This window comes from Telopea speciosissima, chromosome 9, assembly GCF_018873765.1.
Source record: "Telopea speciosissima isolate NSW1024214 ecotype Mountain lineage chromosome 9, Tspe_v1, whole genome shotgun sequence".
NCBI lineage: Eukaryota > Viridiplantae > Streptophyta > Magnoliopsida > Proteales > Proteaceae > Telopea > Telopea speciosissima.
Window position 1 is genome coordinate 61175835 of NC_057924.1, and position 25692 is coordinate 61201526.

The window sequence follows — 25692 nt, forward strand, 5'->3', positions numbered from 1 at the left end:
TTCAAGCTCAGTATATGATCAAAACGGTAATTGTTAGTGTATCATGTGTTCAACCTTTCTATAAACATTTTTGGTTCATCTGTTTTTTAGGTTTCCAGGTAGCGTTCTCTTTCCCAAAAAAATTATTTATTGGAGAGATTTACCTCTAATTAGAACTATTCTACCAATACAATATTGGGCGTGTATCGTTATCAAGCACGGCTGACACACCTGATCTAATACCTTATTTTAAATCCATGATTGTGATGTATTACAACAGTGCCACTGCTTTTAGGAAAACAAAGAGCTTTTCCAAATTAAATGGGGACAGCTACATAGTCTACCCAAAGCCATTCATATTTGTTCTTTCCTACATCCTCAAATTTCCAACTTCTTTTATTGCAATATCTCATTCCTGACTTGGGTTGAAGCAAACTTCAAACTTTATAAACTAATTTCAAGTTTGATTAACTTCTGTTATTACCCCTTTAAGACAGAAATAAGCAATAATTGAACGGTTAGGATATCAGGTAAGTTCAGTAGAATTTTATATGTCTAGTATCAGTAACTTCAACCCCTAGTTAATGCCTGCTTTAATTGCTCTTTTGTGTAATTTTTAGAGAATTTTACTTACCCCAGTAATAAACAACAAAATAGTGAACAGTTAATGCTATCATTTATTTAAGTTCCAGGTTTTGTTTGGTAGTGGTTTATACTTTATACAGAGAACATGGGTCGGTGCTATCGAGTTGTGAATTTTGATTGCAGAGAGCGACACGGATTGGATTGCTAGTTAAAGCTGCTTTTGGTTATTGCTCTCATTGGTGTAATTTGGGTGAAAGTTACTAATCCGATAAGAACCAGCAAAAGGGTGAGCAGTAACAGCAATTAATGCTTCGTTTATTTAAGCCCACCAATTGTTTTGTAGTGGTTCATAGACAACATGGGTTGGTGGTATCGACTTATGTTTGCGTAAATCATATCCCGAGAGAGAGAGACATGGATTGCTGATTATGGTTCCATTGTAGGCGACTCTGAAGTACTAAAATTCCCTGACTATGATCCCTCATCTCATCTTACCTTAACATGAATTTCTTCTTAACTAATTATCTCTCTAGTTTTACAAGAAATAGTTTTTTCTTCTCCACGAATGTGAGAATTGAGAAGTGTCATTAAAAGAGAGAGAGAGAGAGGTGCGCAACACTATGACCCCAGAGGTAGTTGTCAGCTTCGCATTTTTCTGGTAAAACTTATTTTCGGTGTCTTGACTTTTATTATGAATACTCATGAATGTGGACGAGTATATGATGCAGTAGGCTCCATTATTCTCAATAACCACCGAGCCATCTCTATTGGATTGTTCATTTGGTGGGTTCTCTATGGCAAGGCTCTTAAATCCATCTTCAAGAGTGTGATATTTTTTTAAGGGCAAGAGATCGCTACCTGGTCGCATGGCCCTACATCAGTGCATGAGTCAACGAAAGTGTAAGTAGAACCATCACATGCATGAGATTTTTTATTTCATAGGTATGGACGGTAATTTTGTGTGCTCCTATATCTGGGCATAGGGGCCACGAGATCAACTAGTTAATATTTTTTGAGAAAAAGATTACTACACTGACCTTGTACAAACAATGACATTTCTTTCTTCTATTCTAACCATGTACACCCATATGAATGATACTAATTTTCAACTCCTCAGTGGGTTGTAGTGTGCAGTTCCTGCTTACACTACCCTTATAAGAAACCCTCTCCCGGTCTTCCCTTAACTATTTTCTGGGATCAAAACCAATGGATTGAGGATGATGTACGAAAACTTTTAAATAATGTGAAACCTGTTGGGGTCCTTAAAAGGTAAAGTGGATGAGTCCGTAACTGCCAACTTACTGACTTCGGATTTGGAGAAGAAAGACGAAGAATTCAAGAGGTTTGGACTTTGGAGGGAAATCTAAATATGAAATTACTGCCAAGAGCGTCTCCTTTTCTTTAAGACATCTGGTAGAGTGGTAGGTCCATCTGTTTTCATTTTTACAGATCTCTTCTTTATCACTTCTCTGTCTTCTTCTTCTTCTCTTCTTCTAATATAGAACTGCAATTGCTTTTCTGCTGTTTCTCAGTCAATTTTTAGAGGTAAAATGAACCACATGAAAGCAACAATGGCAAGAAAAGCTGTGGTAATCTTCATCAAGGTTGTATGGCTCGCTAGTTTGATTGTATTTCATGCTTATGGTGAGACTGCAAAGATGGGTAGCTTTCCAGTGACACAGAGTCCTTACTGTGACAAGATTAAACAAATGCAAGGGCTCAAGGTTTCACTTTTCCGCCGTGATTTGCTTTCTATTTCACCAATTTCCGTTTCGCCCTCACCAAGCTATAACCCCACGGTAGTTTTTTTTTCTTTCTTGCTTTTGTTCCTTTCAGATCATTTTTAGCTATTTTTCTTTACTTCTGCTTTGTGGGTTTTATGTTCTTTAGGTACACTGTTCTCGTTTTCTGCAAATCTGTTTCATTGAGTGTTCGTGAAGGTGGTGATCATGGAAAATTCATGCTTTCTACTGCATTATCAAGAAGGATTTCGAAATCTTGAATTTAGTTTAACATTCTGTAATTAATCTTCACTTAAATCTTACGGGTCACGGAATGATGATGATAATGTTAGGTCATGACTCATAAATTCATGCGTGTTCATTCTTTTGTTTGTTTATCAACAAACCGTTAACTTTTTCTTCTTTTTTATTTCCTTCAACTCTGTCGGGTTCTTCTTTTCTTTCTTTAGTAGGTATTCTTGGTAGAATTTCTGGTGATGATGATGTGTTCATGTGAATGCCTCACAGAATCTGGGTTGTCATTAATTCTTTGATTTGGTTATTTTTCTTTGACAATCTTGGAATTTTTTCTGAATCAATACCATTTGATGATGATGCAGATGTTATCAAAATCACGAATTTATCGTGTAACTGACTATGGTGCAGATCCTAGTGGAAAATCAGATAGCACAGATGCACTCCTCAAGGCAATTTCTGATGCTTTTCAACCTCCAAGTGACCGAATACTGATGCAGGGGATCAGTGATCTTGGTGGTGCAGAAGTGTTCTTTGAAGGAGGCTCTTACATGATAAGTAGGCCTTTGCAACTGCCATCCACTGGTGGCGGAAACCTCTTGGTAGGCTCCTTTGTTTTTGTGATTTTTTTTTGCTTATTTTTGCATAGAGTTTAGAGCTTAGTTCTTCCCTTTGTAAGTTTAAGCTTTTAATCTGCTATGGTGTCTCATTTGTATTAGTTTCTTTTACAGCAATTTTAGAACCCTTTTATGTTTATTTGACTTGGTTTGCTGAACAGATTCATGGGGGATCATTGCAAGCCTCCAATGATTTTCTGGTAGACCGGTATTTGATAGAGCTATCTACATCTTCAGCTGCTGAAGAGAAACATGAAAAACACAATTCCATGGAAGAGAAGCTTTCCTCATCAACCTATAGTTATGAATATATAACTCTCAAAGATCTATTATTTGACTCCAACTACAGAGGAGGTGGCATTTCAGTCATCAACTCACTTAGAACTACAATAGATAACTGCTACATCACTCATTTCACATCCAATGGGGTCTTGGTTAAAGGTGGCCATGAGACCTACATTAGAAATTCGTTCCTCGGCCAACACATAACCGCCGGTGGTGACCCCGGCGAGAGGAACTTCTCCGGCACTGCAATCAGCCTAATGGGAAATGACAATGCTGTCACAGATGTTGTCATCTTTTCTGCTGCCACTGGAATATTAGTATCTGGTCAGGCTAATACTCTCTCCGGGATACATTGCTACAACAAGGCTACTGGTTTTGGTGGAACTGGCATTTATCTACAACTACCCGGCTTGACACAAACCCGAATCGTAAATTCTTACATGGATTACACCGGTATTGTCGCAGAGGATCCAGTGCAATTACATGTCTCAAACTCATTCTTCCTTGGAGATGCTTTTGTTCTTTTCAAATCCATAAAGGGTGTGGTGAGAGGTGTAAATATTGTTGATAACATGTTCTCAGGAAGCGGTACCGGGGTGGACATTGTTCAGTTAGATCAATCGAATGGGCCTTTCACAACCATCGATCAAGTTGTGATTGACCGGAACAATGTAAATGGGATGACATTAAGGGCAACTGTTGCAAGAGGATTGAAACAGGGGAATGGAAGCTCATGGGACATTGATTTCAATCAGGTTCTACTATTTCCTAACCTCATAAAGAGTGTATTATACACATTAAGCACAAGCGATTCGTTCCCTAACCACTCCTTGCGGAATGTGTCTGGGAACCATGTTGTGGTTGAATCAGATGCGTCAGTAACTGCTAGTATCTATGTTATGGTGGATCAAAGTCCCGTAAGTACTGGATGACCTGCTCTGTTGAAGAAGAGAAAGGGGACAGAAAGGGGTGAATTAAAGCAGTGGAGGATTCTTACATCTTACAACATTTAGTAGCTAATCATGAATTCCTAAATTTTTGTTGAAGGAATTCATAAACAAAGTTGATTAAGAAACTCATGTAAGAGCATTAAACTGTTGTATTGGGTATATATATTATATGATATGAATACAAGATATGCTTAAGCATGTCTCGGTGGCCACAGGCTGATATAGTCTTTATATTTGAGAGTTCACAAAGTGCAGAATTGACCTTTGAACTGACCAGAGATTTTACAAGTACATTCTCCTTTCAGTCTTCTTTGGTTGTAGATTTTAACTATTGAAATGCACATAAAGGTTTTTATACATAGCTTGTCCCTTCATCATTTGTTCAAAATAATAACTAGAGCAAGAACACAGGGTATAAAAGTTGAGTTGGCTCTCATCCTCATCACTCAACACAATTCTGCTTGTAAGCATTTTAACTCAGCCATCGATCAGAGGATGCTCTTATTATAAAGAGTGAAACTCAAACAAGTTTGTAATTTTCTTTCTAGATTTTTTGTTACACAAAATTGGAACTGGTGAGAGTTAAACAAAATTTGGCTCTCCTTAGCGATGTCTCAAAAATTCCATAACCCACAATTCCAAAATCCCCCCCCCCCCGGCGTTTGGTTGCAAGGGAAATGAAGAAAAATATTTACCTTTTTTGTGAAATATATTTCACTTCCTAAAGAAGTATATGTGTTTCCCTTACAACCAACAACAAACAACAACAACAACAAACTCAGCCTTATCCCAACTTAATGGGGTCAACTACTAAGATGGGGAAAAAAAGAATGAGAAAATAGATGATAAAAGAAAAATGGGAATTGACAAAAGAAAGGAGAATAAAAAGAGAAATGAAAGATTAAAGTAAGAGGAAGTGGCATAGTCCAGAAAGGAAGGAGAATCTCAGCTAAATGGGGTCTGGTACATGGATCCACACCCTCTAATAAACTCTATCTGAGGTCATACTTGGTACAAGACCTAGACAATGCATGTCCTTCCTCACAATTTCTCCTATAATCATTTTAGGTTTGGCCCTAACTCTTTTAACTCTTTCAATTGGGATCATATATCACTCCTCTTTACTGAGGCTTCCCTAGGTCTCCGTTGAACATGATTGTACCACCTCAAACGACTCTCTCGGAGCTTATCATTGATTGGGGCAAATCCCAAGTCAACTTTAAAACGTTCATTCCTTACTTTTATCTTTTCTAGTTTTTCTGCACATCCAACTTAGTATCCTCATCTTTGCTACACATAGTTTCTCAATATGGCGCTTCTTAACTGCCCAACAGTTTGACCTATACATCATAGTCAGTCGTACAACCAAAAACCAAAAATGACTTTTCTTGTAATATATATTCCACTTCCGAAAGAAATATTTGCATTTCTCCTGCAACCTAATAGAGCCTTATATAAAGCTACACAAGGTAAAGTGATTGTAATACTATATGCAATATGGATAGAATTCAAGAAACCAAACTCAACTATCTGATAAGCTTAGATGGATATTTTGGTTTGATAATTTACTCTATTTATGATGGGGATGTCATTCCCAAAAAAAAATTTATGATGGATATCATGCCAAACCCAATTAAATTATAATTTGTTAGGATAAAATGATCAGAACATGTTTTATGAAACTTTAATGATGCATTAATTACCAAATTGTAAATTTTTAACACATACATCGACATTGAAGGCATTGGCCTGGGCATGGGCTTGGGCCTGGTCTTATCCAACCATTATTCTCAAATTTAGTTGAGAAAAAAGAAAGAGGTTGTTATTCACGTAACAAGGGTGGATTATGTTTGGAAAAATAACAAAATGGTGAATTGACCAATATGCATGAGTAATGAGGTATTGAAGGCTGGGATATAAATGGATAACCGAAATCCGAATATGAATCTGCATCCGTTTAGGGATATCCGTATTCGTTTAAAGATATCCGGAAAAAAATCCGAATACTCTGATCACATCTTATCCGTATCTGATCCGAATCCGACCCATTTACATCCCTGGTTGAAGGGTCAATTAGATGCGGGTAAACTTAACATTTCAACTTTTTTTATTAAAATCTCATAAATTGACATTTAAAATGGTATTTCTGTCATTTCATCATATTTCATGCTTTAACCCCAACTTTCTCTCTCTCTCTTTTCTGGCCGACGATTGAGGGTCGATGCGTATATTATGTGCTAAATTTGATTCACTAAAAACCGTTACTAAACCATGAAAGTTCAAAAAAACCAAAAAGAAAACCCTGATTATGCAGCAAAAACGTTATCAGAACCCTACTGTTTGTTGTCTCAAACTCCACCTTCTCATGGCTTGTGAACTTAAAACAAGAAGAGAATTAAGCATTTGATTTTTAAAGCCAAAAACCAGACCTGCACTTTATTTTCAATCTCAACCTCCGCTGCCCCCTTCATGGCCTGCAAACTTAAAACAACAAAGGAAATAAACATCTGACTTCTAGAATTAGACCAGTAAATATGAATACATAGGACATAGAAACAGAAATACCAGATGGGTTGAACATAAATTCTTCACTTATTAATTTCCTGACCAATAAAGAAGTACCCAAGTAAATCAAGTAAGTAGCAGGGGTTAAACTAGGAGGAGCTGTAAACAAAAGCGATGGAGCAATCAGAAAATTTAACAGGAGGCTCTGATTCAAACCTGATTATCTTTCAATTCCATCATTCGATTCTCTTTCCTTGGAAGAATGAATGTGATTCACTCATTTTTATTCGTAGATTTAATTTCAACATTGTCCGTACCTTTATTTTTAAAAGATGGTAGATGGTGTCTTGTTATGTTTGGATAAATGATAGACCTTTGTTACGTTGGTGATCCTGATTCTTGATCAATCTAATACCAATCCATTGGATACGGGCCAATGGTAAAAATATAATAAAGATTAATATTTATTAAAAAGTAGGGGTAATTCACTCTGATTAGGGCTGTAAATGGATAATCGAAAATTCAAATTCGATCTGCATCTGTATCCGTTTAGGGGCATCCTTATTCGATTAGAGATATTTGGAAAAAAATTCGAATCCGAATACTTAATTATAAAAAATTAAGTAAATAACGATCTTGAAATGTATCCACTAGGGGGGAGGAAGGTTCGGGTTACACAAGGTAGAAGTGTAAACGGATGATCGAAAATCCGAATTCGATCCGCATCTAAATCCATCCGAATTCGTTTAGAGGTATCCGTATTCGACCAGAAAATATCCGAATCCGATTACATCCGATTCGTATCCAAGCCAAATCCAATCCATTTACAGGCCTAACACTGATCCAACCCCATTTATGGCGATCCGAGTCTATATCAGATCACTATCCGTCGATACCGATCTGATTCTCGTTACTAAAACCCTGACATATTAATTACTAATTTTATTGACCTTTTGGTGCTAACTTTTTTTGTTTCCGTGTAAAAATTAAACGCCACACATTAATTGCACAAGGATCCGTGGCGCAATGGTAGCGCGTCTGACTCCAGATCAGAAGGTTGCGTGTTCGATTCACGTCGGGTTCAAATCTCAAAAAAATAATGACTGTTTTTTCAATTTTAAAGTAACGTTTTTTGTTTTTAATTGGTAAAGATTATAAAGTATCGTTATCGTGTATGCTGTATTTTTTGGGGGTAAATTATACATCATCTCCCGGTTAGTTATTGATGTGAAAGGATTATTTTATTGTTTTATTAAAATATTAAAATAAAATTTACAATATTACACTTCGAAATCTATATTTGGATGTTAAGAGTAGTTTGGAGATTTAAATTTATTTAACTGGTTGACATCATCACTTAATAGCATAAAATTAACGATAGAAATTAATTTGTTATATTGGGATTTAATACAAGGGATTGATTTCAGTATTTTCAGTAACTAAGAGGGGATTTGAGTTTTGTTTGAAAACCAGGGATGACAAGTAATATACCTTTTTTTTGGGTAAAATTATCGTGTTTCATATTGGTGGGCAATATTACATTTTGTTAAAATTGACGTTTTTGGTGAAAAATTGTCAATCCAGGTGCTATTGATGCTTTCAGGCGTATGGAATCACGATTCTGAAGTTACGTGTATGTATTGCAATGTATCGCATTCATTATATAGCATCACCATCATACTGACCAATACAATGCGATATGTATTGATAATTTAAATTTCTTTTTCAACCCCTAAATCAATCGTATCAATTATCAATACATATCTATTATATTGTATCGTATCAGACCTTATTGACCAATATAAAGAGATATTGATTAAAACCATTTATTTTTTCAAAAAAACAAAAAAAACAGAGACGTATCTCATTGTATCATAGCGATATCTTGCGATGTATCTGCCGAGATGAGATGAGATGGTGCGATACTTTAACGATGCTGCGTTAAAACAAAATACCATAAGTATCTACCATCGGATCTGTGGCGCAATGGTAGCGCGTCTGACTCCAGATCAGAAGGTTGCGTGTTCGATTCACGTCAGGTTCAAATCCATTTCCGAATCTAATTTTTACCCTGGACGATCGGAATCGTCTCATCGTCTGCACCTCTGCTCGTCTCTGCTTTTATCTCCCGTTTCTGTCCAAACGCCCAACCCAATATCGCCGTTTGAAGAAAGACCTAAACAGAGAAGGATCTAAGCGGCTAACTCCTTGTTAGGCCATGCTTCACTTCTTTGGAAGTCTTGAACCTTGAACTTCGTTTTTTATTTTTTATTTTTTTTCAGATCGATTGAAGCTTTTGATTCATTTGGGTGCTTTTGTTTTTGAGAATTGAAGCTTTTGATTCATCTGGGTGCTTTTGTTTTTGAGATGAGCATGGTTTTGACGAGAAAAGTGAAAGCTTCATTCCTTTTTCCCCAACGAAACATTTGCAAAGCATTTTACATTGGGCATGCAGCGCATGCTTCAGTCTCACCAATCAAGAATTCCTCTGTGAACACTGTTAATCAATGGATTCAACATTCCAGGAAGCCCAAAACTTTGAACCCTATAGTTTCAACCTGCTTTTTCTCGACCCAGTCCAGCAAATTCCCAGAATACGAGATGCCCACGGTCACTTGGGGAATGATTCAAGGCCGAAAGGAGAAGCTGGTGTCTCGTGTTATCATCTGCGATTATTTGAAGAGTTCCGGAATAGTTCCGGATGAATTAGAGCATTTGGAGCTACCGTCAACAATTGAAGTGATGAAAGAGAGAATTGAGTTCCTCCAGAAGCTGGGGTTAACCATCGATGACATCAATGAGTACCCATTGATGCTAGGGTGTAGCGTTCGGAAGAATATGATCCCTGTTTTGGGTTACTTGGAGAAGATGGGTATTCCAAGGGCAAAATTCGGAGAATTTGTGAAGAATTACCCTCAAGTTCTTAATGCGAGTGTGGTGGTTGAGCTTGTTCCGGTTGTGAAGTTCCTTCGGGGTCTTGATGTCGAGAAGCAGGATATTGGATATGTGTTGCAGACGTACCCAGAGCTTCTGGGTTTTAAGCTTGAAGGTACCATGAGCACTTCCGTTGCTTACCTAGTGAGCATTGGAGTCTGCCCAAGAGATATTGGGCCAATGATCACTCAGTACCCTTACCTTCTGGGAATAAGAGTAGGCACAAAGATCAAGCCTATAGTTGATTACTTGGTCTCTCTAGGGCTTCCCAAGAAGATCTTAGCCCGGATGTTTGAAAAAAGGCCTTATATCCTTGGATATGACCTCGAAGAGACGATGAAACCGAATGTGGACTGTTTAATCAGTTTTGGAGTTAGAAGGGAAGCTTTAGGTTCTGTTATAGCACAGTATCCACAGATACTTGGGCTCCCTTTGAAGGCTAAGTTGTCTTCCCAGCAGTATTTCTTTCATTTGAAACTGAAGATTGATCCTGAAGGTTTTGCTGGTGTCATAGAGAAGATGCCACAAATTGTTAGTCTTAATCAAAATTTGATTTTGAAATCCATTGAGTTCCTCCGTGGCCGGGGCATAGCAGCTGATGATGTAGCAAAGATAGTTGTGAAATGTCCACAACTGGTTGCTCTTCGGGTTGAGCTAATGAAGAATAGTTATTACTTTTTCAAGAGTGAAATTAAACGGCCAACACAAGAGCTCCTGGAGTTCCCAGAATACTTCACTTACAGTTTGGAATCAAGGATCAAGCCCAGGTACCAGAGGTTATCGAGCAAGGGGATCAAGTGTAGTCTGTCATGGTTCCTTAACTGCAGTGACCAGTGTTTTGAAGAGAGACTACAGGCTGATTATATTGAGACAGAAACTAAGGGGCCATCATTTTATATGGGTGGGAGATTAGAGCTACCTCGGAGTGAGATCGTATCAGATGAGGAAGAAGATGAGAGTGATGATGAAATACTCTATAGACGCTCTGTTTCCCTTTAGTGACTTCTTTCATGTCCATAATCAATCAAATTTAACTTTTATACTCCGGATGGTAATGTGATTCTATCTTTTTGTTTGCCTTCTCATTATTCAGAATTTTTTCCCTGTTTGAATGAATTTCCAAAGCTTAATATCTCCTCGAATAGGATTCCGGTGCTGGGGGTTGTCTTACAAATCTAATACTTTCGTCGATATAAAGTTGATTCGAAGGGATATATTTCTCATGATATCACCTTCAACTCAGGTTCTATGTATGGACCCTGAAATTGAGCAACAAACTGATGCATCTACTGAAAATGATTTCTAAAGCGATGACTCCCAATTCCAACTGAACATGCATCACTTTGGGAGTGTGTTGGCTTTATTGACAATAATGAACAATACCATAGCCAAGCCACATTGCTCGACAAGACTTTGGACATGGAAACATGGAAACAACCTCTCCGCAAAGCGGGGGTAAGGCTGCCTATATTTGCCCCTCCCAGATCTTGTAGTTAGTGGGAGCCTTGTGCACTAGGATGCTCTTTTTTTTTGTATAAATTTGGAATTGATGTTGGATGATGTATTTTGGATATAATGGGTTGTGGAACATTTATGCATTAATATTGGATGTTATAATTGTTTTGAACATTAGATGCAGTTATTCAGGTAATATACTGCCCTTTTTTTTTAGTCCTCTTTTTTTTTTTAATTTTAAAAAAATCTACATGTTTAAAACTTGTACCTTCCTTTTCCAGTTTTTTGCCGTTCTCTGGTTTTTTTTACTGTACTGTTTGGTGTTTTATGTCGTTTATAACCCATACCATCTGTTTCCATTTTTTTGCCATTCTTGCTTTTGCTAACTATGGACACAACTACATCTTGATTTTGTGTGAAAAAATTTTTGAGCTCTTTTCTGCTCTCTTCCATCTGCTGACTTTCTGATGTTAATGGTAGATTCAGGAGAAAGGAGTTGCTGTCTGGAAGTTCTCAATGCTCTAATTGTCATTGATGGCCTGATAGTTCAGAATATGAAGTTAATGAATAATCTGAATCAACTTTTAAAGATGTTTTGTACGGTTGCCTACTTGAGAACAATGAAAGCAAACAGCTGCTGATCCACGTCCTTCATATGGTTTGCAAATCAATGGAGCGGATACAATAGGATGAGCTCTGGTACGCTGGGTTATTAATTAAATTTGCTGTCAGTTTTAAAACTCTGTATAGGGTCATCTTCTTTTGATATTGATTGGGCATTCTTGACAATCCAAACTAGGACAGCACAGTATCAGCGATCTTTATTTCTGAATTATTTTTTTTTCTGTCTGGATCGTCCTGTCCAGCACAATCCAATCTGGATCGATATTGTCCAGGATTCCAGCATGGACCATACTATGACACTAAGTTCTGAATCCTTGGTTGAGGTTCTTGATTATTTTGGGAGTGGAATAGAGGTTTTGATCCTTCTGCTCGTCTTTTCTCTTTAAGTGTTAGGAGTTGTTTCCTGGCATCTCCAATGATATTATCCTTTGTTTTGAAACTTATTGCATCTGCAAACATTATTAGTTGGTATTTATAGGTATTTATAGGTTAGAATAAGGTGTTATTACCCTCTCTTTTTTTCAGGTCCTTTTCCTGAAGTCAAGGGTTGTCAATTTTCGAAAACTAAGATGCATTAGTAAAAATTTGTGGGACTTGGTTCTACTGTCCTTCCTAACCATGTACACTTAGGCAGTTTATTTTGGAACAACTGTGCAATAAGTCTTTTTCTGTCGTATCTCTTGGTTCCCGAACAAAGCACATACACAGTAAGAGTTTATCAAGGAATCAATGGCTAAGAATCCTTATTCCGGAGCTGAAATTGGTTCTCTGCTGTGTGCTGTTAAAAGCAAAATTTGCCATCAGTTGGATCTCTTAGGTCCTCTCAAGGATGACCATGGCATGTAGCAGCTGGTTGTTGGCGATATAATCTCTCCTGACTTGAGCATTGCTCTAGTTTATGAGCGGGTCTGGAATAAATCACAGCCATCATCAAGTACCATGTCTAATGCAGCGTTGCTATCATCCAGCTCATTAATTGGGCATATCTTTATAATTGAATTTGCATTGCATGAGTTATTTATTTGGAAAAAAAAATATTACCCATGAATGTGCTTGAAGAAGCTGATAGCATGTTATAATTGGTACATCACTAATGGAGAGCAGTGATACATTATAACTAAGGTTTATCTAGAATGAAATGTTACAGTTCATGCTTAATATATGGATTCACCATTATGTCCAATGCAGATTTCCAAATATGGAGTTTTCTTGTTAATTCAGAAAGCACCCTAAAAGTCAACAGTCATAAAAGATAGTTGAGATGTTACACTTTTGGTGCTGCCAATGTGTGTCTTTAGTTAAAATCTGACCTCAAAGAGTTACTCTAGAGTACTGTATTCTGATGTCGACTCTTGTTTTTTATTGACAGGAATAAGATGGTGAAGCCAACACGTCCATGGTCAAAGAATTGGAAGAGGACAGAGAAGAATCAGAGGACCCTGATGCTGAGTTTGAGTTTGCAGTATCAGGTGTTGTACAGTAGTATGGAGGGCTGTAAATTATTTTGAGCATGATCGAGGTATGTGGTTGTCTGGTTGATGCTATTACATCCGATACTTGGCTTATTTATAAAATTCTATGCAGTTGGATCGTATTACTCTCTTTTTGGTGTTGCCAATAGAATTGTGCCACATTCTCCCCAACCACCATCCACCAAAAGAAATCCACAAGCTCCCTCTCCCTTCCATCTTCTTCCTTCCAAGAATTCAAATGCTGGAAGTCACTTCCTTCATTCTCTTAATTTTCCATGCCTGATGTGGCTGGAGAACATGAAGATGCAGAAGATCCCATCCTACTTTACATTTGTGGTCTCTGGAAAATGCAATGCTATTTGAATATTTGATCCTCCAGTCTGTTCTGAGTCTCTTTTCTGATCCAAGAAGTGTTACCAATGAAAGCCCACGAACAGAGTCCGGAACTGATAGTGACATGTTTTACATCATGCAGCTGAGGTTTATGTGTACTGTTCTGGTTGAGCAGCTGCAGCAGTTGTTCAAACTGCACAAGTCAAGGAAGTAGCTGCTGGAAGAGAAAAAGCAACATCCACATAATGGAGGGGGATGATGGTAATGGAGCCTCAGAAGGGTGGGAGGTATTGATGAAAGAGAGGATGTTGAATGTGAAGGAGATGGTGAGTTGGGGTTCTATAACAAATTTGTTTTGGTTTGAGGACTTGACAACAGGGTAGTGGAGGACTTGCAAGAGGTATCTAATGGTATGGGTGTGTTGTTGCCTGATGTTCTCAAACACATCATGTAGACCATCCAAGGATTGATTTCCACAAGGCTGGATGATGGATTTGGGGTTCTGTGTCATTTTGTGACATGTTTCCGAAGACATGAAAATTGCTTATACTGATTAGGGAAAATGTTTCTTTCATGGATGGGCAGGTTTAGTTTTAGAACTTCACAGATGATTAGTGAACTATTTTTTTTTTTTGGGGGGGGGGGGTGTTGGGTGGGGTGGGGTGGGGTGGGGGAATATTTCTGTGCACATTCTTAGAAGTCCTGCATTTTTCAATATTTCTTTTTGCTATATTATTGATTCTATGAGAGCTGAATCTTAACATGGCTGCAGGAGAGTTGGGTTCTCCCAGCCCACAAGATTTTAGCCCCTATATCAGCACGGGGGCCAATGAGAGAACACACAAGGGCATTGCCTGAATGAGATTTTTTATTTCATAGGGTAGAACGGTAATTTCGTGTGTTCTTGCATCTTTGCACAAGATCCACATGACCGAACAGTTCTCTTTTCCCCATATTTTCAATGGAGCAAGAACTCTGTCCATACGCCAGTGCTCCCATTTGTCTCCCTCTCTCTCTCTCTCTCTCTCTCTTTCCTCCTCTATAGAAAGACATCTCTGCCTTTTGTTTGGGGAGGAGAGGGATAGATACAAGGAAAATCTCTTGATAACAAAATTTCTTTGTGCCATGTGGAAGGATGATTGATAATTTTGACCATAGAAATCTAAAGAATAAATTGGATTGATCATATTAGACTCAAATTCAAATTATGAGGGCATTGGTGCAACGGTAAAGGTTGTTCCATTGTGACCACTTAGTTTCAGTCTGAAAACAGCCTCTTTGTAAAAACAAGGGTAAGACTACGGATATTATGACTATTGGAGTGTGTAAGCACTAAAATTACTTTTTGTGTATTGGCATGCATTCCCATATATGTCCACAAACATTTAAGTACTCTAACCACGACTGTGCCTCTCACAACTCCCATAATTATGTTTTCTATCGTCAATTTTGCTTCTTGACAAACTCTGTTTAGGTTAAAATTTTACACAAGAGAAGGGACTTTGTGGTCTAACTTTCCACAAGCCACCATCATTTAAGTACTCTAACTACAACTGTGTCTCTCTCAACTCTCATATGATTTTCTATCCTCAATTTTGCCACTTGATAAACTCTATTTAGGTTAAAATTTTACATAGGAGAAGGGACCTTGTGGTCTACCTTTCCACAAGCCACCATCGGATCTGCCATGTGAAAAATATTTGGGTCACATTAATAAGCTCATCAATTCATGCCATTCTAATAAGTTTTAAAAGCTCCATCTTGGTAGTTCAAAAATCTTTAGTGCGTTATTTTGAAATTTGACAATACTCAGTTTGAGCTGAAATATGGCATGTGAGTTAGAGATTTGGGGTTAATTTGTCAATAAAACTTCAGCTTCATTTAACATACCATAGTGTTGTGAATGTGAGCATACGAAGTAAGTTTATATGGTTCAAGAAGAATAGTAAACCTATTACCAAAAAACAAATGTGAGCATACGAAGTAAGTTTATATGGTTCAAGAAGAATAGTAAACCTATTACCAAAAAACAAAGAAAGAAGAAGAATAGTAAACCCTTACTCTATTTTCATTCCTAGGAATAAAACTGAAAATTTCGACAAACGTGACATTAGCCTTCTACATTGATATTTCCCATTTTTTGGGATGTACGGCTCGTGGACTGGTGGGTTAGAAACAAATTCTTAGTTTGCATGCTTATATTTGCCACTTGGTAACTTGGATAGGGTTCAACTATTGTGGGCAGGTAGACTCCTAGGTTTTCTGTTCACATGTCAAGTTTCAACGCAAACAAAATTTGCTGAGTGGCAAAACAAAACATTGATAAATTAGAAGGAATCGAATAGAGATCGGAGTACCAATAGGCATGCATGGATATAGATGTGATGCATGTGAATTCATTGTAAGGGATATTTGATTGAGTTAGGCTTTGCAATTAACATGTGGATGATCCACACTAAAATGTGTTTGGCACATTCCACGTAAGGGTATCAAAATCAAACTGAAATCATTTACCAAAATTGTGAAACCATTTAATAAATGGTTTGTTTTTTTGTTTTAAAATTGGGATCATTTAGTTCAACGGTTTAAATCGAGTCGAACCAAATTGTTTAAATCGAAAATAAATATTATTAATATGTAATGGCGCTAATTAACCATTAGTGGCTTCAAACAATAGATTACCGTTTAATTAGAAAACGATGAAAATCAACACATGGATTGATAGAAATATATATGTGAAATTTGTAATAAAATAATTAGATTGATTCATTGAAAATATATAAGTATAATAGTATTCAGTGTTTTTATGAATATTATGAATTCTCTATGAATTAGAATCATATCTTTTTTAATGTGACTTGTTGAGGACATCTAGCCAGCATTAAATTCCATGTAAAACAGACAAACTATTTAGGTTCCACAGCACTTGGCGGATAACTCAACAGTTCAGCTTTTCTCCCTCGCGCGAAGCAGATTACAGGTACTATCTCCATCGCCATCTCTCCTCCTAGGGTACCCATCTCTGAGTCTGAATATCATCATCTGCTCTTTCCGTACTCCAGTCACCGCTCCAGTCACCGCCCCTCTCTCTCTCTCTTCTGCGTGCCCCTGTTTACCGTCCCTCTTCTCTGCTACTCTGCTGTTTGTGTAAGTTTTTTTCCCCCCTCTTTCTGTCTTTGCAAGTCTCTGCCCTGTTAAACGCCCCTTGTGGTTATTCTTTCTGCTTCCGATGTTAATGCCCCAATCCTCTCACTCTTCCTGCAATTGTTTATGTTTTTTTGGATGCTTGATTCTCGAATGCCAGTCGCTGCCCCTTAATGTTATTTTGGGGTTTTTGAATTTTAGGGATCTGTTTGCTATTTATGAGTTTTCGAATGAGCCATCTGTTGCCTGATGGCCTCCTTCCTGAATCAGCCATTCGACCTTCAGGAATTAGGAGTTTAGGTAAGGCCCCTCCCCACCTCTCTCTCTGGTAAGGAATTGTGTGTGTGTGATTTCTTTGAGTAGTATATGGGTGAATGCATTGTCTATTTGGAAATGAAGATCTAATAGATGCTAACTGATTTGGGATTGTATATGCTGATGTGTATATGAAGCACTCTTAACTCTATTGTTGGATAGTAATGGTTAACAAATGCTAATTTGCGATGGTACGCCCAAGGCTAAATTCCTGAAGTGTGGGAATGTTTACAAGGTAGATAAGAATAAAAATGGGACAGTATTTTATAATGCCATGAAAAAACTCCTATTTAGATACCCCATGTACCCTACAATATTAAAGTTGGATGTTGTAGTACTGCTTCTATTAAAGAGCCTTCCCGACACATTTTATGAAGAAACACTCAGAATTGCTCGTAGTACTGAGACACCTGCAAACCAAAATGATGCCAAATACGGCCTTAGTTGCTCTCTGTTTAGCTTTATTCTGGAATTTGAAAAAAGTCATTTGATTAAATTCTACACTAAACGTCTTCTAAAATGAATGGTCGTGACACTCTAATTCTGTTACTGAGACAAATATGAACATAATTAGATCTTCACTTGTTAAGAAGATTTATATCCCAAGTGTTATAGGTGTTATGTACTGTCTATGCAGGGATAATCATATTCAATTAGTATCGTTTATAGTATTGGAATTGAGTACTAACCCTTGTTCAAGTGATTATGGCTCTGTGATTGTCGCATTCTTTTGGACGTGAAAATTTAAAATAATATTGACAGGTAGAAGTAACAATACAATCACCCCTTAAGTTTGTTCCATTAGAGGTGAAGTTGGGAACACACTGCTAGCATTTGCCATGCACATCCCCCCCCCTCCCTATTTACTGGCACTGCTTGCAATCTATGTTGCTTAGGCTATAGATTCTCATGTTTCTTGAAGTTGAGAGTATCATTGATCAGCTTCCAGGCTTTCCTTCTTTAGATTTTTTGGGAATATATACAGTGCATCTGGATAACTTATGGTCCAATTAAACCGGACATGAATGCTATTTCCTTTGCCTGGTCTAGGGAGATCTATTGGAGATTAGGGGCATTGTAATGTTGTATTTCATTTTCCTTTTTCTCTCCTCCTGTTTCTGTTACGAACTGCCAGTTCTCATACATCCTTCAGCTGCTTCCTTTTAGCATTTCGCTTTGAGCTGAGCTTAGTCAATAAGAGCAAAGGTTATGTGGAAGCCTATTAAAGAAAATTTGAAGAATCTGAGACATTACATTTATATCATTCAGCCTTGTGGGTTGGGTTTTTTTTGGGGGGAGGGGAGGGGGATCAAAGGCTTACAGTGGTAATTTGGGTTTTGCTTGGTTTTGGGTTAGGGTTCATGGGGATTAGACCCTGCCCTTGTTTGCTTGGTGACCCACACAAATCATTTGTGATACATCTTCCATCAAGAGAACTCTCCTATATGTCTCTGTTCTAACCGTTACCCAAGTTCTCTGTCAATGGTATTACAATACTATTGATATATCTCAAGTAGCTTCAGGAAAACTTCATTCTTATTTGCAATTTGTTGAAGCTCAATTGTTTTCTTATTATCTACTTTAAACCATGGTTGCCATGGCGTCTAGGGGACCCTAGGCGTTGGAGGGGGAGGGGGAGGGGGGGGGGAAGACCAAAGCGACACCAACATATGGCTTAGGTGCCGCCTTGACAACTATGCTTTGAACCTGAGTTCTATACGCAGGAAGATATCATTTTTATGCTATTTTTTGAGGTGCTTTGTGAGAGGATTCCATAATTGGACATATTTCACTGGTTAAAACTTAAACGTTTTGGAATTACATGTTTAAGGCAATCTTTGGCTTTTGCCGCAGAGGGTGAACTTCAACGACCAATCAGTGGAAGAGAATAGCAATTCAAAGGAAGAGATGGAGCCAAATGTGAAGGGTGAGGAATCAGTAGTAGGATACAATAGCAGTAATGTAAAGAAGGCACGATTACAGTCGATGCTTTCGGCCCTCCTCAATGACCCCACACTGGCTGATGTTCCAAAGAAACCCACCCTCGCTGATGTGGACACCTTGATGAACTTGGAATTAGGCAGTGCTATGAGAATTTCCATTGTTAAAATGGATAATACTACATTCGGTACTTCTTCTTCCCAAACAATATAGCTTTCACTTTGATATCGTTACTCCTTGTGGAATTGTTTGGTTATGCTAGTGGCTGATTTGGTCTTTGTCAATGAAGATGTTGCAGTGTTGAATTCGGCAACTGTTAAGGATTTGAAATTGGCAATCAAAATGAAAACAAATGATATGGAACAGTCTCAGTTGGGACATCGTCACATTTCATGGTACACTTTCTTAACCTATCCATACTGAGATTTAAGAATCTCACTTTTGGTTAATCAATGAGTTTCGTTTCTAATTCCATGGAGCAAACTTCATTGAATTGATTCTCTTTCATTATTAGTTTTATCTTGCTGGTTTTTTTGGTCCTGTGGCGGAAAGGGGATATCTATTCCCCTTCGCCTTTTTGTTTCTTGTTAGCTTTTTTTTTTTTTAGATTAAGGAAAAGGAAGGAAAGCATTTATGAATTCCTGACACGAAAAAATGGCTAATACAACAGATGAACTTTTCATTGTATCCTGTTGATTGGAATGGTCTTGAAATCTCTCTTCTTTTTGCCCCCCATTATCGTGGTACCTTGAGAGTCCATGTTTCCATGACCCTTTTTTTTGGGTAGCGATGAACCCATGGTGCGTTCTTTGGGTGCACTGGGCAAATCCTGGCCCCATGTAGACACCACAACTCATATGGACTATGAAGGACTGAGGCCAATTAGAACCTTGAGACCTCATGTGGATGACCCCAAGGGGTGAAGAATAGTTGAACCCAGGACCTCTGCTTCCTGAGGCATGGTTCTTGCCAACTGAGCTACCCCTTGTGGTTATGTTTCCATGACCTTGAGGGCTCTTTGATGGTGCTTTACAATTTTTAGGATTTGAGGTAAAATATCACTGGTTGGGATTTGAGATTAAAAAATCACTGGTTGTTTCTGTTTCTCTAATTCACAGAATACGGGGAATTGTGAGCTAGAAGCTATTTTGCTGCTCAGGAAGCATGTTGTATGATTGCAAATATAGAAAATCAAAAACTTATTTCTAAGACTCGTTTCAATCAATAATAGCAGCTTATATCCTTTAACGATCCCCTATGGTGCTGATAGAAATATATGGATGATAGAGCAGAAAGGGGTTTTGCTTGGTGAAGTGTTTATATCAAACAATTGTGTTGAGAGAAAAAACTATTCCCCAAACTGAAAAAATGGGGTGAGCTGATCTCTCTGAGGGTGGAAGCTGCAATGTTTTTTTTTTTTTTTTTTTTTGGGGGGGGGGGGGGGGGTGGGGGGGAGGGACAAGGTACTCACCATTGATAAGCTCAAAGAGAGAGCAAACCATCTAGCCACCATTGTGAAGCCAATGTCGGGATAGCAAAACACTTTCCTTATGATAGACATATGAGCCTATTTTTAAAGCTATTTTGGAGTTTATTTTTGTCCCCCAAACTCTATTAAGGAGTTCTCAACAATATGGCCTTGTTCCATTTGGAGAAAATGGAGAATCCTGTGGAAGGTAACACCTTAGGCCATTGGCTGGCTTTCTCATACTGATTGATAAAGGGGACAACATATATGGAATCTATTGACTGAATCTCCTTAGGTATTTATGGGCAAGGATTCAACATAGATCCTGTGATTAAATTTTTTTTTGGTATATGCTATATGCCACGTGTATACATGTATATTTTACCCCAAAAATAAGTGTATACATGTATAGCTCATACGTTTTTTGTGTCTATTGTACATCTCAATTTTTTAATGCAAAGTGAACTTTACTTTAAACTGGGGAAAAATTACACCTCATATGCAGCTCCATTTGGGTTGGACTTGCACATTTCAGAGTCGACCTTAAAGTAACTCCTTTTGAGTTTTACAAAACCTGTATTTTGTAGTCAGATGTAAATTGCGTGTGAGATTTTGTATTTATTTGATTGAAAGGTGTATCTAGTTATTTATGGTTTGTGCTTTGCAGGAGGCATATTTGGGCTAACTACTGTCTTTCCCACAATAATGAGAAGCTCATTGATGATAATGCTCTACTTCAGGATTTTGGCATACGCAATAACTCTCAGGTAATTGCTATCCTTTTGCATTGTTTAGTTCTTTTGTTCATTTATAACCAAATAGCTATAGGAAAAAAAAAGGGGGGGGGGTTTCATGGAACGGCTTCCTTCAAGACATTATGGACAGTTTACCTAGATAGATAAGATGAGTGCATTTATGCTTCTATATTAAATACAGCTGGCTTTTACGTAGGTACACTTTATTTCCTTTATCATGTCAAGGGTATATCGAAAACACACTCGGAGGAGAAAACATCGCTTCTTTCATGGTCGCAAATGATACATATTCACCATCCAGCTTGTTTTAGTGAGGTGTTACTTATTGACCCATAGCTATGTACATAATGGATGCTCTTCTTATGAATGCTAGATAAGCTATTTGGGTTCTCAAACAATGATGTTCAGCTTCTTCTTTTTTGGGCAACCCATTTTTTTTAGTCAGACTATAGAAAAGAAAAGATTCTTTTTTTATGTGTTTTGATACAATAGGAGTCTTTTCTTTTCCTTTTTAATATATAAACAAATGTTCAATGTATTTTTATCAAGGCTTGCCTTAGTCGCAGCTTGTCTGTCGTAAAAAATAGGAAAAAGGCAGCATGTGTCTTCCTGTCTCCTGCCCCTTTGGAAAATACCCTCTTGCCCTCCTGTGTCCAGACCAGTGATTGGTCTATGCTGCTAGCTTACCGAAAGCTGGTGGCATACCCAACCCTCTCCCTAAAAAATAACAGACGAAATTTGTGTGTATTGTCATGATCAGTGGTCAACTCATGAATCTGTTCATTTCCAAGTTCTTGTTTATCATGGGTCAATGGATTTCTATTTGCAGATTAAAGAACCTGTTTGAATGCCTTTTAATGCCTCTTTGTATGGTGGAACTTGTACCGGAACACTAATTTCCTATTTGTCACCCATTCTCTCAAGAGTTTGGGTTTTCTCATCAACTTGATTAGAGATGTCTCAATCTTCGATCTGATATCTTACCTTTGCTGGCTAAGATTAGCTCTTCTACTTTCAGTAATTTTTTTAGGAGAGGTTTAAAAGGGATGGCAGATTGAATTTAATCAAGATTCCAACAATTATTAACAATCAAGTCACTCACACAAAAAAAGGGAGAAATTTTGGGATAAGGAGAAGACAAGGGAATATTTGGTAAAGAAGGGATCCAAGGATCATCTCAAACGAAAATTAAAGATCCATTGCCAACATGTACTTGAACGATTTGTTTAAGGGTTGGGAGAATCTCTTAGCAATGTTGTTCCAAGCCCATGACCCTCTTTTTTTTGAGAATTTTTGAATTAAAAAGTGATGATTGAGGGAAATACCTAGCTTTCAAGACCTTAACCCAAATAGAGGTGTTGTTGTCAGTTAAGAGCCTCCACCCAAGTTTCAGTATTAGAGCCTTGTTATGGGTAGCAACTTTTCGCAAACCCAAGCCCCCAGTACCAAGAAGGGTGCAAATTTTGACAATGATTTTATATGAAATATTGTAGGGACTAATCGATCGAAAATCAGAAATTTCAAGACATTATTCTTCTTGGGGATGAAACAAAGAAGAGTACGATTGCAATCAGGAGGGAGAGAATGAGAAATAAAGAAAGAGTTGGAGATGAGGTCCCAAATTTTTTGATAAAAAATAGGCTTGAAAACCATCAATGCTTAGGGTTTTGTAGGGATCCATAGCAAAGACGGCTTGATGGATATCATCCAGGGAAGGGGCAGAACACAAGCTAGGTCGAGCAAAGGTAGGATCAAATAGACATTCAACAAAAGTAGAATCGAAAGGATTGGAGGATGTAAAGATGGAAGTCATATGGTGAATGAAGACATTGACAATTTCTTTAATATTAGAAGTTAAGGACCCCTAGTCATCCAAAATGGAGAGAATTTTTCTCTTTTTAAGATTGGACCTAGCAATGGAGTGATAAAATTTTGTGTTTCGTTTCACATCTTTGATGTAAAGATGTCTGGATGTTTTAAGTCAGAAAGCCTCTTCGGTTACAAAGGTCTAGGGCTGTAAACGGATCAGATTCGGTTCGGATAGTGCTATATCTGCATCCGCATCCGATTAGCTATCCGACGGATTCGGATAATAATAAACGGATACGGACACGGATATGGATTGGATATTTTATCCGTTTACATGTAAATATAGCTTTTCGGATAGCTATAGCCTATCCGTATCCGCATCCGTTTAGCTTTCGGACGGATTCAGATAGTGCTAAACAGATACGGACACGGATACGGAAACGAATTTCAACTATTCATTTACCTCCCTACAAAGGTCCAATGAAGCTGTTGGTAGTGTGGCGTCCACTAATCCGGGTATCAAAGAATCCGAATTGGAATGATTCTAAAGGCATGGCCATGAGTGATTTGCAACTTTGGATTAGTAGGACCCATCACTCCCATCAGAGTATTTATCATTCTCAGCTTAATAATGTTCCAAATTCCAATTCCACTCTAATAACTCATAACACCAGACTCCACACGTTAATTTGTGGACCTAAACCACCATTACCCAATACCCACTTACCACACTGCTTCTGCTCCCTTTGGGACTCAAGACTCGGACAGACAGAGAGAGACTATCTCTGATGGAATCAACCCAGAAGATCGAATTTTCCATTCGAGGCGAACACCAGAATCAGCATTGATCGATGTCTCCTCCAATCACAAACAACAACAACAACAACAACAACAACAACCCAAACAAACCTCATCATCTTCATCATTTCCAGAAGCCCACATCACTCCCTGATTTCTTCTTCACAGCTCTCTCCCTTCTCTTCCTCTTCTCGTCCTCAAAACCTCAACACCATCTTCTCTTCCCTAAAATCCCTCCTTTCTCTTTCCCTTCGAACCCTCGTCGTCTCTTTCTCAAGAACCCAATTATGTCCCAATACAAACGTACCATCCCTAATCATTTCTCCACCCCGCAATCCCTCTCAGATTGGCTCAAACCTCGATTGCCTTCCGATTCTTTTGCCTCTTGGGGTGTCAAGCCAGGCACCAAGAACGTACACAACCTCTGGCTTGAAATCGCTGAAGGTGAGACCTCGCTTGTCGACTCGAGCCCTCCTCTCCGTACTGTTCATGTCGTCACCGTCAGAGTCATCGATGGCCATGGAAGTGTTCTTATTGAGTCGCACCAGGAGCTATCCGACGGCAGCCTTCGAGAACGATGTAGGCCTTTGTCGGAAAAGATGAAACCTGGAGAGAGTGTTGAAGATGCTGTGAAAAGGGCTGTTAGGGAAGAGCTTGGATCGATAATTCAAAAAAGTTCAGATGATGGGCTTGTGAGGATTGTGCCTGGTTCGTATCTGATGAAGGAAGAAGAGAGGGTATCGGCTTCCTATCCAGGTTTGCCTGCTTTTTATGTGTTGCATTCAGTGGATGCTTGGGTGGATGGGTTGCCTGGAGGAGAATTTTGTACAGAAGAGGTTGGGGAGTACAGGGATTGCAGCGAAGCAGAGATGGTGGCTGATAAGGCAGTCTTTGTGAAAAGGCATTTTTGGAAGTGGGTTGCTTCTGATTCTGTTTAATTGATCCTTTTTCATCCAGGGATGGTGAGTTTGTGCTGCCCTATACCTACAGATTTGCCTTTTTACTTTTGCTTCTTTTTTTCATATGCCATACTATTCTTTCTAGGTTTGTCACAGTGCATGGATGCTTGTTCTCATCCCATATGCTTACTAATGTAATGAAATTCGGAGGCTATTGAAATATGATCTTATGAGCTCTACATTGATTTCATTATTTTTGGTTTTACCATCTCGTTACATGAGCAATTGAAGAAACTGGTCCCCTCCCAAGAAAATCCGAAATGAATTCTATCTATAAGTGGTCTTACTCTTCCCTAAATTGGGTTTGGTTGTAAAGAGAATGCGAGAGAACATCTAAAATTGGAACTGTAGACAAGGAGAATGTGTAACAGTGGAAATGCCGTAAAGTATAAGAAAATAACATATTTTCCCATATTGATGCTTGGTTGTGGAAAGAAAGTGCAAGAAAATGAGTTGGATCCCCACCCATTTTTATAAACAATCAACTGATTAGTCAGATTTGCCACATCTTTATTTCGGAGAATGAGAAAGTGGGTGGAAAAAGCATTACTCCCATGGTTCACATTCTCATACAATCAAACAGCAAGAAGGTGTGGGAGAGTGATGAAAACTCAAAAGGTAAACTTCTCACACACTCTTCACACTGTCTGGATAACCAACCACAGCCAAGTTACCTTAAGCAATGTGGGGGGATGGAGGGGGGAAGAGAATATTAAACTATTTCTTATTAGCTCCTGGATGTTTGCTACCTGGATTCTGTTACAAAGACTATTTTTAATAACCACTTC

General features: G+C 38.2%; 4 protein-coding genes and 2 non-coding genes across 7 annotated transcripts; all 6 read left to right on the forward strand.

The window, feature by feature from the left end:
• The first annotated feature begins 1153 nt into the window (after positions 1 to 1153).
• On the forward strand, positions 1154 to 25063 carry LOC122639567. Its single transcript, XM_043832431.1, has 2 exons — positions 1154 to 1172; positions 23916 to 25063. Exon 2 carries the CDS (start codon positions 23999 to 24001, stop codon positions 24881 to 24883), a length of 885 nt encoding a protein of 294 aa, XP_043688366.1. The 5' UTR covers positions 1154 to 1172; positions 23916 to 23998; the 3' UTR covers positions 24884 to 25063.
• Positions 2080 to 4482, forward strand: LOC122639566 (polygalacturonase QRT3-like). Its single transcript, XM_043832430.1, has 3 exons — positions 2080 to 2363; positions 2906 to 3142; positions 3319 to 4482. The coding sequence occupies exons 1-3, from the start codon at positions 2115 to 2117 to the stop codon at positions 4372 to 4374; spliced, it is 1542 nt and encodes a 513-aa protein (XP_043688365.1). The 5' UTR covers positions 2080 to 2114; the 3' UTR covers positions 4375 to 4482.
• Positions 7910 to 7981, forward strand: TRNAW-CCA. Its single transcript has one exon. It is a non-coding gene; the product is annotated as a tRNA-Trp (tRNA).
• TRNAW-CCA lies at positions 8870 to 8941 on the forward strand. Its single transcript has one exon. It is a non-coding gene; the product is annotated as a tRNA-Trp (tRNA).
• On the forward strand, positions 9271 to 10916 carry LOC122639225 (transcription termination factor MTERF4, chloroplastic-like). The gene has a single exon (XM_043832048.1). It carries the CDS (start codon positions 9271 to 9273, stop codon positions 10828 to 10830), a length of 1560 nt encoding a protein of 519 aa, XP_043687983.1. The 3' UTR covers positions 10831 to 10916.
• On the forward strand, positions 16657 to 21707 carry LOC122639568 (U11/U12 small nuclear ribonucleoprotein 25 kDa protein-like). Of its 2 annotated transcripts, XM_043832432.1 has the most exons (5): positions 16657 to 16695; positions 19029 to 19302; positions 19405 to 19510; positions 21251 to 21350; positions 21535 to 21707. In XM_043832432.1, the coding sequence occupies exons 2-5, from the start codon at positions 19083 to 19085 to the stop codon at positions 21619 to 21621; spliced, it is 513 nt and encodes a 170-aa protein (XP_043688367.1). In that variant the 5' UTR covers positions 16657 to 16695; positions 19029 to 19082; the 3' UTR covers positions 21622 to 21707. The 2 variants fall into 2 exon arrangements, with proteins under 2 accessions (XP_043688367.1, XP_043688368.1); XM_043832433.1 differs by lacking the exon at positions 16657 to 16695 and having other exon boundaries at positions 18985 to 19302; positions 21520 to 21549.
• Positions 25064 to 25692: the final 629 nt, after the last annotated feature.